The sequence below is a fragment of the Ostrinia furnacalis genome, unplaced genomic scaffold, assembly GCF_004193835.3.
Source record: "Ostrinia furnacalis isolate ACB-3 unplaced genomic scaffold, ASM419383v2 OfSCF6717, whole genome shotgun sequence".
In the NCBI taxonomy this organism is placed as follows: domain Eukaryota; kingdom Metazoa; phylum Arthropoda; class Insecta; order Lepidoptera; family Crambidae; genus Ostrinia; species Ostrinia furnacalis.
This window is the reverse complement of record NW_021136956.1, coordinates 189,379-205,381: the sequence shown is the minus strand read 5'-3', so window position 1 is coordinate 205,381 and position 16,003 is coordinate 189,379. Positions and strand designations below refer to the sequence as shown.

The 16,003-nt window shown below is 35.3% G+C and overlaps 1 protein-coding gene across 1 annotated transcript in view; it reads left to right on the top strand.

The window, feature by feature from the left end:
* Positions 1 to 13,658, top strand: part of LOC114362774 (malate dehydrogenase, mitochondrial) — a 29,516-nt gene extending 15,858 nt beyond the window's left edge. The window contains exons 3-6 of the mRNA XM_028318304.1: positions 5,134 to 5,281; positions 9,411 to 9,596; positions 12,362 to 12,562; positions 13,443 to 13,658. Coding sequence (XP_028174105.1) covers positions 5,134 to 5,281; positions 9,411 to 9,596; positions 12,362 to 12,562; positions 13,443 to 13,658 — 751 coding nt within the window. The remainder of the gene's footprint in view (positions 1 to 5,133; positions 5,282 to 9,410; positions 9,597 to 12,361; positions 12,563 to 13,442) is intronic.
* The last annotated feature ends 2,345 nt before the right edge of the window (positions 13,659 to 16,003 follow it).

The following is a 16,003-nucleotide window of genomic DNA, read 5'->3' as shown; positions in this document are numbered from 1 at the left end:
AAAAATGTATAGTCTCATGACCCACTCTGTGCATGGTACGTCAAGCTAAATACAGTGGCGTCTATCTCATTGTAATACAGACTATTTTGCTAAAAAAATGTACCGACTGATGTGCTTCCGACTGTATAAGTCTAATAATATTAAGACATGGTTCCTACATTCGTAACGAGCTCTGATTGCAGCGCGGTCTAGATTGACATCTGAATCTAGACTCTTGTCTCCAAATATAATCCAATGCAAATTTCATCTTGATATGTTTCTAGTTTCTACATTTATTTATTTTTCTTTATTCAGAAAAGCACAGCTCTTTTTAAATTTTAATTATCTACAACGTTTGTAGATATGAAATGCAATAAAACACTGGAGCTTTTGTTAGTTAGATATTGAGTTCCTTACGCAGATTTCTGAAACCACTGAAATGAATACCGAAGTAAGTATACTTACAAGATTATGAGTAACTTACTTACTAGTGGGATACTCCCAGTAAAGTGAGTAAAGCAAATAAAATACAAAGTTTAAGACCATTCTATAAGGAGAGTCACGTTGAATCTTTGAAAGGTTTATCAAATTAAAAGTCGGAGACACGTAACGTTCTCAAACTCGCACAGAACGCCGCAAAACCGTTCTCAGAGAGGGCAATACCTATTTACCCTGGTAATTATCAATTAGGAGTGCAGCTAAGTTGCCTGATGCAATGTCAGACGAATCAGCCCCTTCATCAAGGGTGTTTGCTGATTTTAGAGCGATACACGACTTTTCTGTTTATCCTAACAAAATTACGAGGAGATGAAACGCAATTTGAGACTTTACTTGTATTATTATGTCAATAAGTATTTCAAATGGGTAAATATTGACATAAAATTTAAACCGTGACTGTACTCATACAAAAACTAAAAAATCTAAATCACAAGTCTTTTACTTAAACATTTAATAAACACAAATAAAAAAATATTCAATAACAATCAGGAACATAAAATATCACAATCTTAATACCTACCTATAGTAAATAAATCAGCTAAAAATAACGCTCGTGGGTACGGTCCAATGAGTGTACATAACTGTTTACAACAATAGCAAAATATATAAAAGTACCTGAAAATATACGTAAGTAGGTATAGTTACATACTTAGAACGCTTCATATTTCATCATTAGTGTACTATAAGTAGGGTAGACCGGGGACAATAGTACCATTTTTTGGAAATTGTTCAATATTGAAAAATCTAATGAAATGTAACTTATTCTGTTAGGATGTTGTAAAAACTAGACTCTTAAGCTACAAATTTAAGCATGCAGAGTTGAACTATTATTTCGAATACTTACTTAATGAAAAACGAATTTGAACTGTACGATGTCTCTTTCTCCTATTAGTGAAATACTATATTCATGTGAAACTCATTGTAAGGATTTCACCAACTTGGACTTTGTGATAATCCTCGGAGGCTCTAACGATAAAAACCCTATGAATTTGCAATCCTTTTTACATTATCATATACACAAAATTAATTACACAAATGTTCTGGTTGGACAAGTCCATAAAAGTAAATATCTGAACCTGAAATCTCTAAATTATATGTTAAAACTTATATGTAATAACAATAAAAATACCTCGTTCATTCAATTAGACTTAGACTCTCTTGACAATTTTGGATACCCAATATTGTTTAATAAACAACTGTCAAGTCAATTACTACTTAGGAAAATACTACAGATAAATTACAGGGAAACATTTCTAAATTACCATAATAACTTAAGAATAGAGTCTAAATCTACTTGTAATGCCTATTCACAGACAGATTTCCCTCAAAGCGAACAGGTAATAACAAAAAATGTAAACAAGCAAACTGACTGTGAAATACCTCTAGATTCCAACGGTGATTTTTTTCGAGAGTCACAAAACCCAAATGTAACAACATAATAAAAGATAATATTCCTTATGACGACTTTATCACATATAAACATATATTAGTAATGCATCAAAATATAAATGGACTGCTTAACAAGTCAGATATGCTGAGTGTTCATCTATGGAATATGGTCCAGGAGGATAAGTTGATTGACATACTATGCATAACTGAACATAATATGAAGGAATGTGACAGTGAGCATATCAACATTCCAAACTATAAACTAGGCGCCATTTGTTGTCGAAATAATCGTAGTGGGGGTGCCTGTATACTTGTTAGAAATGTACATACATATAAAAAACTCGACCTTCAATTTTTCGGTGCTTTTAATTCTATTGAAAGCTGCGGTATAGAATTGCCTGAACACAATATAGTTATAATATGCATCTATCGTGCCCCAAAAAATAACATAGACACAATGACTACCTTTTTTAGCTGCCTGAATGACATCTTAACAAAATATTGCATCAGAACTAATAAAAAAGTAATTGTGTGCGGTGATTTTAATATTGATATTTTGAAAAATACCAGATACTCGACGGAATTCCAAAACATAATGCTAAGTTATAATTTAAAATTAAGTGTACGTGAACCTACACGCCTAACAAGTGGAACTTGCATCGACAACATTGCCCACAATATCCATGGTAGTAAATCAGAAGTGGTAGAATTTGCCCTATCGGACCACACTGCTCAGATTATTAAATGTCCAGTTAAAAAATCATGTACCTTTTCGCATTGGTACTCTGTTAAACGGGACTTTTGTAGAGAAAACATGAATAAGTTCGGGGAATGCCTTCAAAGCTTAAGTTTTAGTGAAGTTTATGGTCAATCTAATGCAAAGGATGCATTTGCAGCATTCTATGATCTATTTCGATTGTTTTATAACCTGTGTTTTCCAATGATTAAACGTAAAATATCAATAATAAAAAAACCTAAATGGATATCGAATGGCATTCGGAAATGTTGCAGACATAAACGTGACATGTTATGGCAATTCAGACTATTTCCTAGCAAAGAAAATAAAGTTAAACTACAACAGTACTCGAAAAAAATTAAAAAAATTATCTCACTCACAAAAAAATCGCAAAATATTCACTACATTAACACGGCTAAAAATAAGTCAAAAGCAACATGGAACACTATAAATAATTGTAAAAAACTATTCCCAAAAGAAAACATTTCATCTCTTTCGTATAACGGTAAAATAATTAAAGACCCACAAATTATAGCAGAAGTATTTAATGGCCATTTCATTGACCAAGTCGTCCCCCTACAGATCCCTAGTCCCGATAGCGTAAAAATAATTAATGGCACTACTTGCCATCAATCAATTTACATGAGCCCGACTATCCCTGATGATATGTATGTTACAATAATGTCATTAAAAAACACATATAGCTGTGGATACGACGACATAACAACGGTAAGTATCAAATATGTAGCTCCGATTATTGCTCCTGTTCTCAGTTTCATAACAAATCTATGCCTAGAAGATGGTTACTTCCCCCAGGAACTGAAAGTATCCATTATTAAACCACTTTTTAAAAAAGATGACAGAATGAATGTCAACAATTACAGGCCTATTGCGTTAATTCCAATTTTCTCTAAAATAATCGAAAAAATTATTTACAGCAAAATGATAAGCTTTTTGGAAACAAAAAATATCTTAGCTGAAGAACAATTTGGATTTAGAAAAAATAAAGACGTTAATTTAGCAATTTATCGTTTAATTCATAAAATTTTTGAGTGTGTTGACAAAAAAGTACCTGTGACTGCATTATACATGGACATGACGAAGGCCTTTGACTACGTCAATCAAACCCTTCTTCTCAAAAAGTTGTGTGCGTGTGGCATAAGAGGAAACGCCCTGAAACTTTTAGAATCCTACCTAACTGAAAGGCAACAAATAACGTGCATTAACAGAATATGTTCAAAAACATTAACTAACAGCTGCTATTATTCAACAAAACAACGTGTAAAATATGGAGTGCCGCAAGGCAGTGTTCTTGGGCCTTTGTTATTTCTAATTTATGTAAATGACTTGCCAAAGGTTACTCAGCACCCTATGACTTTGTTTGCTGACGACAGTACAGTTCTATTTACTGGAAGTGATACTATGGGATCATATGAATCTGACATTAATAAAACATTAAATGACATAATACAATGGCTATCATTAAATAATATTAAAATTAATCTAGATAAGACCCTTTTCATGACATTTAAACTAAATCACAATAATCTTAATATACAATATGACAATAAAAATATTAAAGAAACTGACGTAACAAAATTCCTAGGTGTCTGGGTTGATAAAAATCTCAACTGGAAGACGCATATTGACACATTATGTAAAAAACTTAACCAGTATTCTTATGCTTTACACAAACTAGCTAAAGTTGTAAACCAATCTACGGTATTGGTTGCTTATCATGCCTATGTTTCATCAACTTTAAAATATGGTATTATATTTTGGGGAAATTCTACGGACAGGGAAATAGCTTTCAGAGCCCAAAAGAAATGCATACGATCAATCTGTCAAATTAAACCTACTGAAAGTTGTAAACCTTACTTTAAATCCTTAAATCTACTAACCCTCCCATCAATTTACATTGAGGAGGTATGTTTATTTGTCAGAAGAAATCCTCCTTTATTCTCAGTACATAAAAGTATACGACACAAAAACAGAATATGCTCAACTGAACACAAAACAGCATTGTTTACAAAAAACTTACCAGGTATGGCACCGCGAATTTATAATAAATTACCACATACCATAAGAAATAAAGAAGACTTATTTATTTTTAAAAAAATCCTACACGACTTTTTAATTGATAAAGCATACTACTCAGTTAGCGAATTCCTCCTGGATAGATCCATTTAAAGACATTATTCTACATAAATTGTTTGTTTGACCTTGTTATTATCAAATCTATGTGACAAATTGACATACTAATGTAATATTAAATTCTATCTACTAAATTTGACATTGTTAATTATTATTGTGACATTTAATTTAATTCTTTTGTATAATTTCTTGAATCACGAAAAATTGATTCTGTTGCATGCCGATATGGTATGATGTAGCTGAACAATATATTTTTTTATGTGACCTATAATATGTACCTACATTATGCAATAAATGATTTTGATTTGATTTGATTTGATTTAGTTTCTTCTTTATTGCTTGCTTTTTAAGTTCATTTTTGGTTGCAACCATTCCAGGTTACGCTTATACGAAGCCAAGGAGACCCGAGGCTCTGAGTGCAGTCGCGACCTGTGCAAGGTGGTGCAGGATCTGCAGCACATCGACACCAACTGCCTGGTCCAGGCATTCAGCTGCGCTTGCTTCGAACTAGAAAGATGCTTGCAGGTGTGGCCTTATTATGCTATGAAATTCAATGCTTGAACTGTTCCCTCATTTTGTCAATCTACCCTATTTCAGACTTGACGGGGTTGTCCAAAAAACTGAAAGTCATTTTTTTTTCCCGTTACATTAGGATCTTCAAAATCATATTGGAAGTATGTCAGGCACAGCAAAAAATATAGGAGAGGCGGACGCAGATTTATAATCGTAGTTATTGTTACGGTGTTCTTTTAGCTTTTAACGTTTTTACGCGAGAGAGAGAGACGGATTATCTTAACAATTATTCTTTTACTATGTTCATCTATGGAGTTTTTTGGACAAACATGGATATAGCATCGTTGAATAATATAATAGACTTAAAGAAATTCGAAGAAGGTTAACGAGCGAGCTTTTTTGCGAGCGGTAACAAATCAATAGAAACGTGTTAGGGCATCCTGTTATGTGATCAGCTGATTTCTATTCGACCCAGCACTATCCACTTTTAGAGACGGCCACTAGAATCTTAATGTAGTGGGTAGCTGGAAATAGTTGCCTAGGCACTTTCTCAAGATCCTGGAGCTCTGTTGAGAATACACCATCACTGTTATTAATCTTTCTTACGACCAATTTCAGTCTGACACGATAGATCCTTAACCGAAAGGCTAGGTAGGTACCTACTTTGATAAGATAATTAAGTAACAACACTAGTTTTTTACCTATTTGCAAGTTATTTAGTTCAGTGCAACCTGTGCAATTGCAACCTTTTGAAATCCGTTAAAAAAGTTTATTATGTAGGTATCACGTTTAGATTTTCCCCGAATCGTTCAGAAGAAATTCTGACTCTTATAATAATTATGATTGTATCTACAAAGCTTGATCAAGAACCATTTCTTCAAAGTAAATAGATTTGTTCTACTTTCAATATTCAGCTTGCCAATTGATGCAAAACTTACTGAACCGGTATAAAGCTATCAGCCTCAGGTTTGATGACATTACGGCGTCTCAGCTAACTAACTCTCGCTTGCAACAGTGTCAAACTCGGCGGAAACTTGCTCCAAAGCTGCCTTTGAGCGTGGCTTGCCTTTGATACCACATTAGCAATGATTAGAACTTTCCGCGAGCACTGTTAACCTCATTGCGAATATTAGCCTATTGAATTTCTTGTTGGAGCACTTCAGGGTTTTAACGATCGCTGGAAATGGGATTAATGTGTTATTATAAGTCTAGCGCTTGAGGTATGGGACCGGCACGGGAGGGTGTTTTTGTAACGTCAAATGTCAGCGAGACTTCAGATCTCCTTCAGATTTAATGCTCTGTCACGTCATAATATATCAATGTTACCTTTCCCGTGCCTCCCCCATACCACAAACATTGACTGAGTTTTTAACCGCTAGACCTATAGTACTCGATATTTAGGTTTTTGACGCGTGCTTGACGTATTGGTTCGCATGTCAAAAAGTTAAAATCAACCTTTACGTTCCATTGTTGTTGTCAGATCCTCACGCTCTGTCTGGGCAATGTCGACTCTCCCAACTTATTTGCTTGCTATAGGATATCGATATGAGCACATTATACACATGTTGACATTTACGAGCCATGGTTTGTGTAATAAACCCATAAAAACCCTCACAATCTACTCAAGAATTCGCGTAAACTAACAATGCCGGTCAGACTACGGTGGCGCCAATCTGTCTTGTGAAAGACAATAAATTCAAGTCTGTTGTCAGTGCGTGTGTGGTATTGTGTAACAAGGATAAACTGTATGCTGTATAGTGTCCGACCGAATATGGATTTTCAGCCGAAAACGGAAACGAAAACGAAGCTTCGGCTGCAGTCTCATTTTCGGCCGAAAACGAAAACGAAAACGAAAATGACCTTCAACTCTCTCAATCTGAAATAATGTAAAAACTTTGAAAACCGATAATGTTTTGACCAAAAACATAATGAAGTTTGACAGTTCATTTTGATAAGGATTGATTAAAGAAAACCGGCATTAAAACACAAAAAAATTAATCATGAATTCTTAGTAGAATATTATTTCCGGTGTATATTGAAATATTGGGAAGTGAAGAAGAAATAAAGGGTGTCCAGTGGACTGGGAATTTTCCAAATAAATTAATGATTTTTTATTATTTATTACTAATGCAAACTGGAGTTTAACAATGCGGATTTAATTTTTATTGGCTCTGTGCACGATTACAGCGCCAACTAGCGTCCACAACTTTGTGGGCTCTGTCACATTGACATTTAGGTCGTATATTTGTGAAAAAATATCGAAATGAAAAAATAACAAATATTTTCAACTAATAAATTGTTGTGATACCACGATTTGGGTGGAAAAAAGGTTTTGAAATCATTTTGGTCATTCAAATCAAATGAGGTAAGTCCAAAAAGTGTGTTTAATTTTGATTGTGTCAGGGTTTGTTTATTTCATTTATAATTGTAGTTTTACAGTAAAACAAAAAGAAAAAGCTACTTTAATGGTTTCATTATATAACAGTAAATATATTTAAATGTTCCTGTATTGCTAGTAATAAATTAAATATCGTTTTCAGATCGAAATGAGTATTGTTTTGAAGACCGGGTTTGTGAGTTTTACAATATCAAATTCCAACCACAAACCGTATTTTAAGAAAAGTTGTTGGTATTGGCTGGACAAGTCCGAGATGTAGAAGAATTAAGAACAAAACAAGGGCAGAGTTCAATAATTCACGCTCTCATCATAAGGCAAACATCTGTGCACAACAACTACTGTGACTCATTTTTGTACTACCACGTTGTATAGTTTAGTTATTTCCAAATTGTAAACGGCTATTAAAACAGCCCTATCGAAATACAGTCCACTCTTTTATTTAAGTTCCCAGTAGGACCCTTTTCATGCGATTAATTAATGATATTAAAATGTATTATGTAGAANATAGGCAATGTCTTTTAAATTATGCCCGTTTTACTATCTTAGGCACTCTCACAGCCGGACCCTTACATTCGCAACTATGCGAGAGCAAATCGCGCTAATAATTTTCCTGCAACTTCACGGCGGATATTTTCTTACAGAACCTGAATTATTTACTTTTGACTTGAGATAACCCTACAAGAAAAAGTCGCATGGTGTGAGATCTGGTGACCGAGGCTGCTAGGGTATGTCTCTGTACTTGCTGATCACTTATTTGAAAAAAAGAAAAAATAGTCCTCAGTGTCTCCATCGAGGTACTATCCGTGTGTTGTTCTTCACACCTTCTTGCTGAAATAGAGTTACGTAGTTGACCGGGATGCAGTTGCAGTTGTGGTATCAGACATTCATCGATCATTCGACAATACATTTCAAATACTTATTGCTCAACTGCGAACGCTCTGTAGGCTCCCGACCAGTGACTCATGGCGTATTTCAAATCCGCATTACTCTATTTTGAAACAATTAAACTTAATGAAAACTCTTTGGTTTTATTGTATTCAATTTTGAACTTGGAAAATTCTCGCTGGACACCCTTTACAACGTAACCTCACTTCACAACTTCAAAAGAGTGTGACAATACCGCGTCCGTTCAAGTCTGATTGGAACCATGAGTGATATCGGAACGATAAACGTCACCATCTTATTCACGTATTTCTGATATTCGGTTTGGCCGAAGCTTCGGCTGGTTTTTGGCCGAAAACGAAAATATGGCCGAATGTCCATTTTTTGGCCGAAAATGGCCGAAAACGAAAACGAATATTCGGTCGGTCACTAATGCTGTAGCAATCTGCGGATTTTTAGACTAGAAATAGAAATACTATGCACATGATTAAGATAGGAGGCGTATGTCGTTTCGTAAAGTCAAACTTTTTCTGATTTTATTAAGCTCAATATCGAGTCTGTCTAGCTCGATTCGCTAGATATTCTGTTCTATTCTTTCGTTTCTTATGACACCATGTTATTGTATTGGACACAATAACATGGTGTCCAAACGACACCATGTTGGATCAGTAGGCTTGATAAACGTTTTTTTTTTTCGCGACATTTTATCGATTTTGCACGATAAGCCCATACGTTCTTCCAAAGTCGTCAATAAGATTTTATCATGACACGCATCCTATGTAGACCACAGCTCATTATTAGGTTAATCATCATCAGGACCTTGTGAATTACTGACCTGAAGAACCACCTCTTTCTTACCAGAACAGTGACATAGTTCTGATCCTGGAGAGCGGCTACATAAACGTGGATATGCCGTTCGACAAGCGATTCTGCTACCAGGCGCCCATAGTGAAGAAGTACACTGACGCGATCGCCACCGAGTGCCCGAAGGCCTTCGTGATCGTGTGTGCCACGCCTATTGACTGCATGGTGCCTTTGGTCGCTGAGGTATACTTGACACTTTTATAAGGCTATTAATTTGTGCAGTGACTTTAAGAAAATTAAGATTCGGTCAAACCAACGCGTGCAGCTTGCTTTAGCGACGTGCATGCCGCAACAGGACGCGTTATGATGTGAACTTATCGCTACAAATTCATACACGATACCTGATCGTTTGGCCGATCCTTTAGTAGTTACGTTGCCAGGTGTCCCAATTTGCATAGTATAATATCCTAATTTTCTGGGGTAATGTTACACATGTGAATTCACCCTTGATCGGTGCACTAATAACCTTATTTTTCATTATCTATAGCCTATACTTAAATCAATATCGATTTGACACTGGGCATAGCCATACTTACTACTGGAAATAAATTGCCAAACTATTCAAAACTACTCTGCTATTCCAAGTTGCAAAAGAATCAAAATCTTCAGGTTACCTACCTTACTTTGAGCTACGAGTAGCTGTTTGGTTTTCGTCTAGCTAGAGCCTATGTCATAATAATGATGAATGACCCAGAAGAAAACTGTTTACTAACTACAGGAGTATCGCACACAAATGTATAAAATCGTTAACGATCTTAATTATTACTTCTATCAAACACAACACTTAGGGTTTTATGCGCGTCATTAATTCCTTGAATGGATAATAAATTATAACTGTGACTACTTCAATTAAATTACGGTGAGTGTAGTATAATTTCAGGTTAGAGCCGTTAATCAATGAAACGCCGTATGAATAAATGTTAAATGCTCCACTTTAAGTCATTTATAAATCTAGGACAATAACCTAGAATCTGTTTCCTTGGTTTAGAAATTGAATTACTGAAAAAAAATTTCATATCTAGAACATCTACGTAATGGCTAAAAAAGTAACATTTAAACACCATTAAAATCTGTACAAGACCTCGTAAACAAGGAGCCGAATTTTGACGTTAATATTATTAATGCTGTTCTTGCCACTTTATTGCACGTTCTGAGTCTGAGGGAAGTGAGTTAAGTAATCAATTTCAGGACCTGTGACTTAACTTTCGAAAACACCTGTTTATAATCGAATATTTAATGATAGATCGCCCGGAGTCCTGCCAGCAGGACTTAAAGTACTTCCGGTAGGACGCAAAATTAAAAGATCACAGTTTCGTAAGTATACATTGTACAAATTTCAAATTTACACGAAAAAATAGAGTGTTTCTCTCTCTTTCACCCAATAGTGCCCAAGATCGAAAAACGCGACTAACCGTTAGTCGGAGCCCGATGGCGCACGAGTATACACGGGGGCAGCGCGTTCGCGCTCGCGCGACACATTTTGACGCGCCGGGCGTGGAGTCGGCAACATTTTGGCGATAATATTATAATGAATGTGAAGTATTCCAGCCTAATCAAACATTTATAATTTATTTCTTGTTTTTGTTTTTAATTTGTAGTGTATTTGTAAGTGATAGGTGTAATTTCTAATACAAAGTGACGTACCAAAGTAATTAATTTAAAGTTCCTTATTATAGTTCCTATTAGTTAAGTTGAAAGAAGATAAACAAGTTTATAATATATTAAGAAAAGTAAAATACTGGTTAAACAAAATGATTCTACGACATGACTTTTTATTTAATAAACACTAACCAAGTGTTTACTACTTCTGGTGAGGATGAGTTCAAATTTGAAGGTCACCGTACTGCTGGAAGGACCAGCAAGCAAACACGTACAAATTGCGTACTGCGGGCAGGACTTGCGATAATCTTCTGGCAGGACGTTTAGAACAAAAGACCAGTCCTTCCAGAAGAGCTTCCAGCAGGACAAAGCACCGGGCGATCTATCATTAACCGCCAACGGAAAAAGGGGTTTATTATTGTTACGGGCAGACGATTTACAATCCCTTATTGAGACAGTTCTACTCAGAACAAGTCCCGGCCTGAGTGATAAATATTTTACATGTGTTCCCCTGGGGACGCACTGGCAATCTCGACAAAATTACTTTATTTCGGACGCGAGCCCTTTATGCCAACTCAACAATTCGTCGGAGCCCTGAGTAGGAGCTTATATCGCTCTTGTTTTAGGTCCATGATACAATTGGTTATGACATATTTCGATAAAATCGTCCAATTTTAAAGATTATTCAAAGTGAGACTATTATTTTGTAGGTTCTACTGTAGGGATCAATTCGCTTGACATACAGATAGGTAAATGTGGGAATGAATTCTGACTGAAATCTGTTATTTACAAGAACTGCTGAATAATTTGTTACAGCTTCAAATTCTACTTCTATGTTATGAAAGAAAGCAGAACAAAATACTTCACAAGATTTTTTCTTGCTCATTCATTACCTAAAACCTTTGATGTCATTAAAATTGGGTTAGTAGAGTAGTGATGTTGCGTAATGGATCCAATTTGGCCACGTAATTTGGTGTTAGTTTTTCCATCTCGGTTATTCGGTCAACTTAGCGCGTTATGGGACGCGCAAAAAGTGGCGTACCGAACAGCAAACTGATTGCCTCTGTAACCGTAATAGCTGTACAGTTTAGGCATTTGTATCGCCAATTATCGTCATTTGATTTTTGTGAAGGCACGTCATGTCTCATTAGTCAATTTAAAAAATGGTTAAAAAAAATATAACATGTAGAGATATAATGTAGATAGATGAAGAATGCTGTATGCTTTTTATACAGCAAGACACGACTACAAGTGCAATTTATTAATTTAAGTACCAAATCCAACCAAACCAAATCCCTCTTCTAGTTATAAGTACGCTCTCAATAGCACCATTTCAACCTGATCCACAGACTCTAAAGGAGACGGGCTGGTACGACCCTCGAAAGGTGTTAGGATCGCTCGCAGTGCCCGAGATGCGCGCAAGCACCCTGGCTGCGCGTGCGCTTTGCCTCGAACCTCGATACACCAGGGTTCCTTGCGTTGGCGGCACTGAAGGCGAATCTTTAGTGCCACTGTTCTCCAAAGCGGTAGAGTACTTCGACTTCGCAAAGGTAAACTTTTTCCTATTGACACGAAGCCAGACAAAGACAATTGAATTGCTAAATCCGTCAAATCGGTTTGGATTATTTGGGAAATCCCATTCGAATCCTTAGAGGCGTAGTAATAGTTGGACTATGAAATGCCTCGTGTCTCGTATTTGATTTTAGCGATCCACGTTAAACTACACTCGGCATCAAATAAATCACACCTCCCGCGACAAGCACTTATCAAAAGTTCTAGTATCATATATCAAAGCCTAGTTCTAAACTTCATTTCATTAAAGGAAAGGTTTTTACCCCAAAAATGTGTCTTTACAAGGATCCAGAGTCACTTCTTCAAAAAATAGGTAGTTACGCTATAGCCATTTTTTATGACTATAAAACTGTTAAGTTGCGATTATACGCTATCCATCTGTTAAAGAGGACACGTGAGATCTTTATTTGGTTTTGTAACCATAAAAATTGGTCTAATTGATCCCAGAGGTGAGCCCAAAGTGAGGTCTATTTTCAAGTCACATTTATGGTATATTATTATGTTAATAATTTATTTAGAAATGAAATGTATTTTTCTTTAAGGATATTTATTGGGCTTTCAAATAACACCAATATTGTTGGGGTACCATGATTGTGTCAGAAGAAAATCTTTAAAGTTCGCGTCGCGGAAGATGCGGTTTATTTGATGTTGAGTGTAGATAACATCATTGCTAATTACACAAATACAAACAAAATGTACAGGAACATCGTACCGTTCAGCTTTCATTAGATAAGCAGTAGAAAGTCTACGACCATAATTTAGCAAGATTTAGCCGAATTTGTGGTCTACTCCTAATCCTGGCCTTCCAAGCGTATTGCGTCATACTGACGTTGATCCTACCCATCCTTTTCTCCCCAGCATAACGCTGAGATGATGACAGAAGCGGTCCGCAGTGCCCCAACTGCAGTAGCGCGATCAGACGGCGTGTGCAACCGCGCGGCGGACCTAAGCGAGGCGCATGCGCTGGCCGGACTCGTCACGAAGGTTGCGTGGGCGCTGCTGTGCAAAGACGTGCCAAGGGTCACGGGTTTCGTTGAAACGGACGCTGGGCAGGTCATTTCTCCGGCCAGGTGAAGATCTTATTTCATTATATCGTTAGATACGAACCTCTGCTTTAATTATTAGGTCTTTAGCATACTGCCACGTAGTTACCGGGTAATTAGTTCATGAAGAAACATTTATGAGCACTTTTTTTTATATCTCTGAAAAACTAAACAGATTGATGCTTCAAGCTTCAATTCGATAGCTGCAAACAGTATATATAGCCTGACCAGGAACATAAAAACCCTCGCCATGTTGCGGAAAACTAATGGTACTAATTTCTTTTAATGGCAACAGTAACTGAAAACTTCATTGACATGTCACCTTGCATGTCAGTCTATTGCTGTCAAAGTGTAAACAAACTTTATTTTAAATGTGCGCAATTGATTTTGTGAATTAAATTGCTAAAATCTTTTTATAGTCGTGAAATAAAAGTGGTTCACAATGTGTTCAAGTATTTGTCGAAGAGAAATAATAAGGGTTCGGACAATATTTTCATTGAATATTTTTTCCGACAAGGGTGTCAAATTGACTGACATGTTTATCGTATAGTACAGTCCACTATGAAAATTAGCTGTGGTTTGTTTCAACTACCTATTTTAAAGTTTTTTGTCACTTTCTAAGTGTTGAATTTTATGGAATTGGGAAAGAAGTACCGAGTTTGTAGCGTTCATGAGCAGACATTGCAGTTGAATATTCAAGTTCTGAATTTGATTATTGATGAATAATAAAATAAATCCTACTAGCTCGATTGATGTTTTCATTTAATTTATTTAAACCAGGTTACCTATAATAATATTTTTTTGTTAATTCATGAAAATATCAAATTAGCCCGTAATCCTGAATCCTGATACATAAAGTTAGCCTATTAATTTAACACAGGTACGACTGTACTCAGTGTTGCACTATCAAATGCAATTGAAGCGCCTCTATGCCAGGGTTTTTATGTTCCTGGTCAGGCTATACCTTAATTCTTTAGAAATTTCCTTAAATGTAAACAAACACTTCTGCACACAATTACACCATAATCACTTACGTGTTCATAATATCATACACATTATTTCACAAGCCCATGAAACCAACTTTATTCTCACGATTATACAAGTTTGGAATCAATCTTTAAACAAATTATTTTAGCAAAATTATGTGAAAGATGAAAATTTGTGAGACTTGTCAAATTGACTTGAAGTTTAATTATTATGACTGTGTTATCTCCATGNACGATGAATGATAAATGTAAAAAACTTAACCAGTATTCTTATGCTATAGTATAGCTAAAGTTGTAAACCAATCTACGGTATTGGTTGCTTATTAGGGTGGAGCGAAAAAANCAATATGACAATAAAAATATTAAAGAAACTGACGTAACAAAATTCCTAGGTGTCTGGGTTGATAAAAATCTCAACTGGAAGACGCATATTGACACATTATGTAAAAAACTTAACCAGTATTCTTATGCTTTACACAAACTAGCTAAAGTTGTAAACCAATCTACGGTATTGGTTGCTTATCATGCCTATGTTTCATCAACTTTAAAATATGGTATTATATTTTGGGGAAATTCTACGGACAGGGAAATAGCTTTCAGAGCCCAAAAGAAATGCATACGATCAATCTGTCAAATTAAACCTACTGAAAGTTGTAAACCTTACTTTAAATCCTTAAATCTACTAACCCTCCCATCAATTTACATTGAGGAGGTATGTTTATTTGTCAGAAGAAATCCTCCTTTATTCTCAGTACATAAAAGTATACGACACAAAAACAGAATATGCTCAACTGAACACAAAACAGCATTGTTTACAAAAAACTTACCAGGTATGGCACCGCGAATTTATAATAAATTACCACATACCATAAGAAATAAAGAAGACTTATTTATTTTTAAAAAAATCCTACACGACTTTTTAATTGATAAAGCATACTACTCAGTTAGCGAATTCCTCCTGGATAGATCCATATAAAGACATTATTCTACATAAATTGTTTGTTTGACCTTGTTATTATCAAATCTATGTGACAAATTGACATACTAATGTAATATTAAATTCTATCTACTAAATTTGACATTGTTAATTATTATTGTGACATTTAATTTAATTCTTTTGTATAATCTCTTGAATCACGAAAAATTGATTCTGTTGCATGCCGATATGGTATGATGTAGCTGAACAATATATTTTTTTATGTGACCTATAATATGTACCTACATTATGCAATAAATGATTTTGATTTGATTTGATTTGATTTGAAAAATTCAATGTTTCCTTCTTCCATACATTTTGTACTACTACATTCATGACACTCATCTCTTGACAATATTATAGCAAGTAAAGCCTAAAACCATTGTTTTCCATGAATAATTTAAAATAAGAATA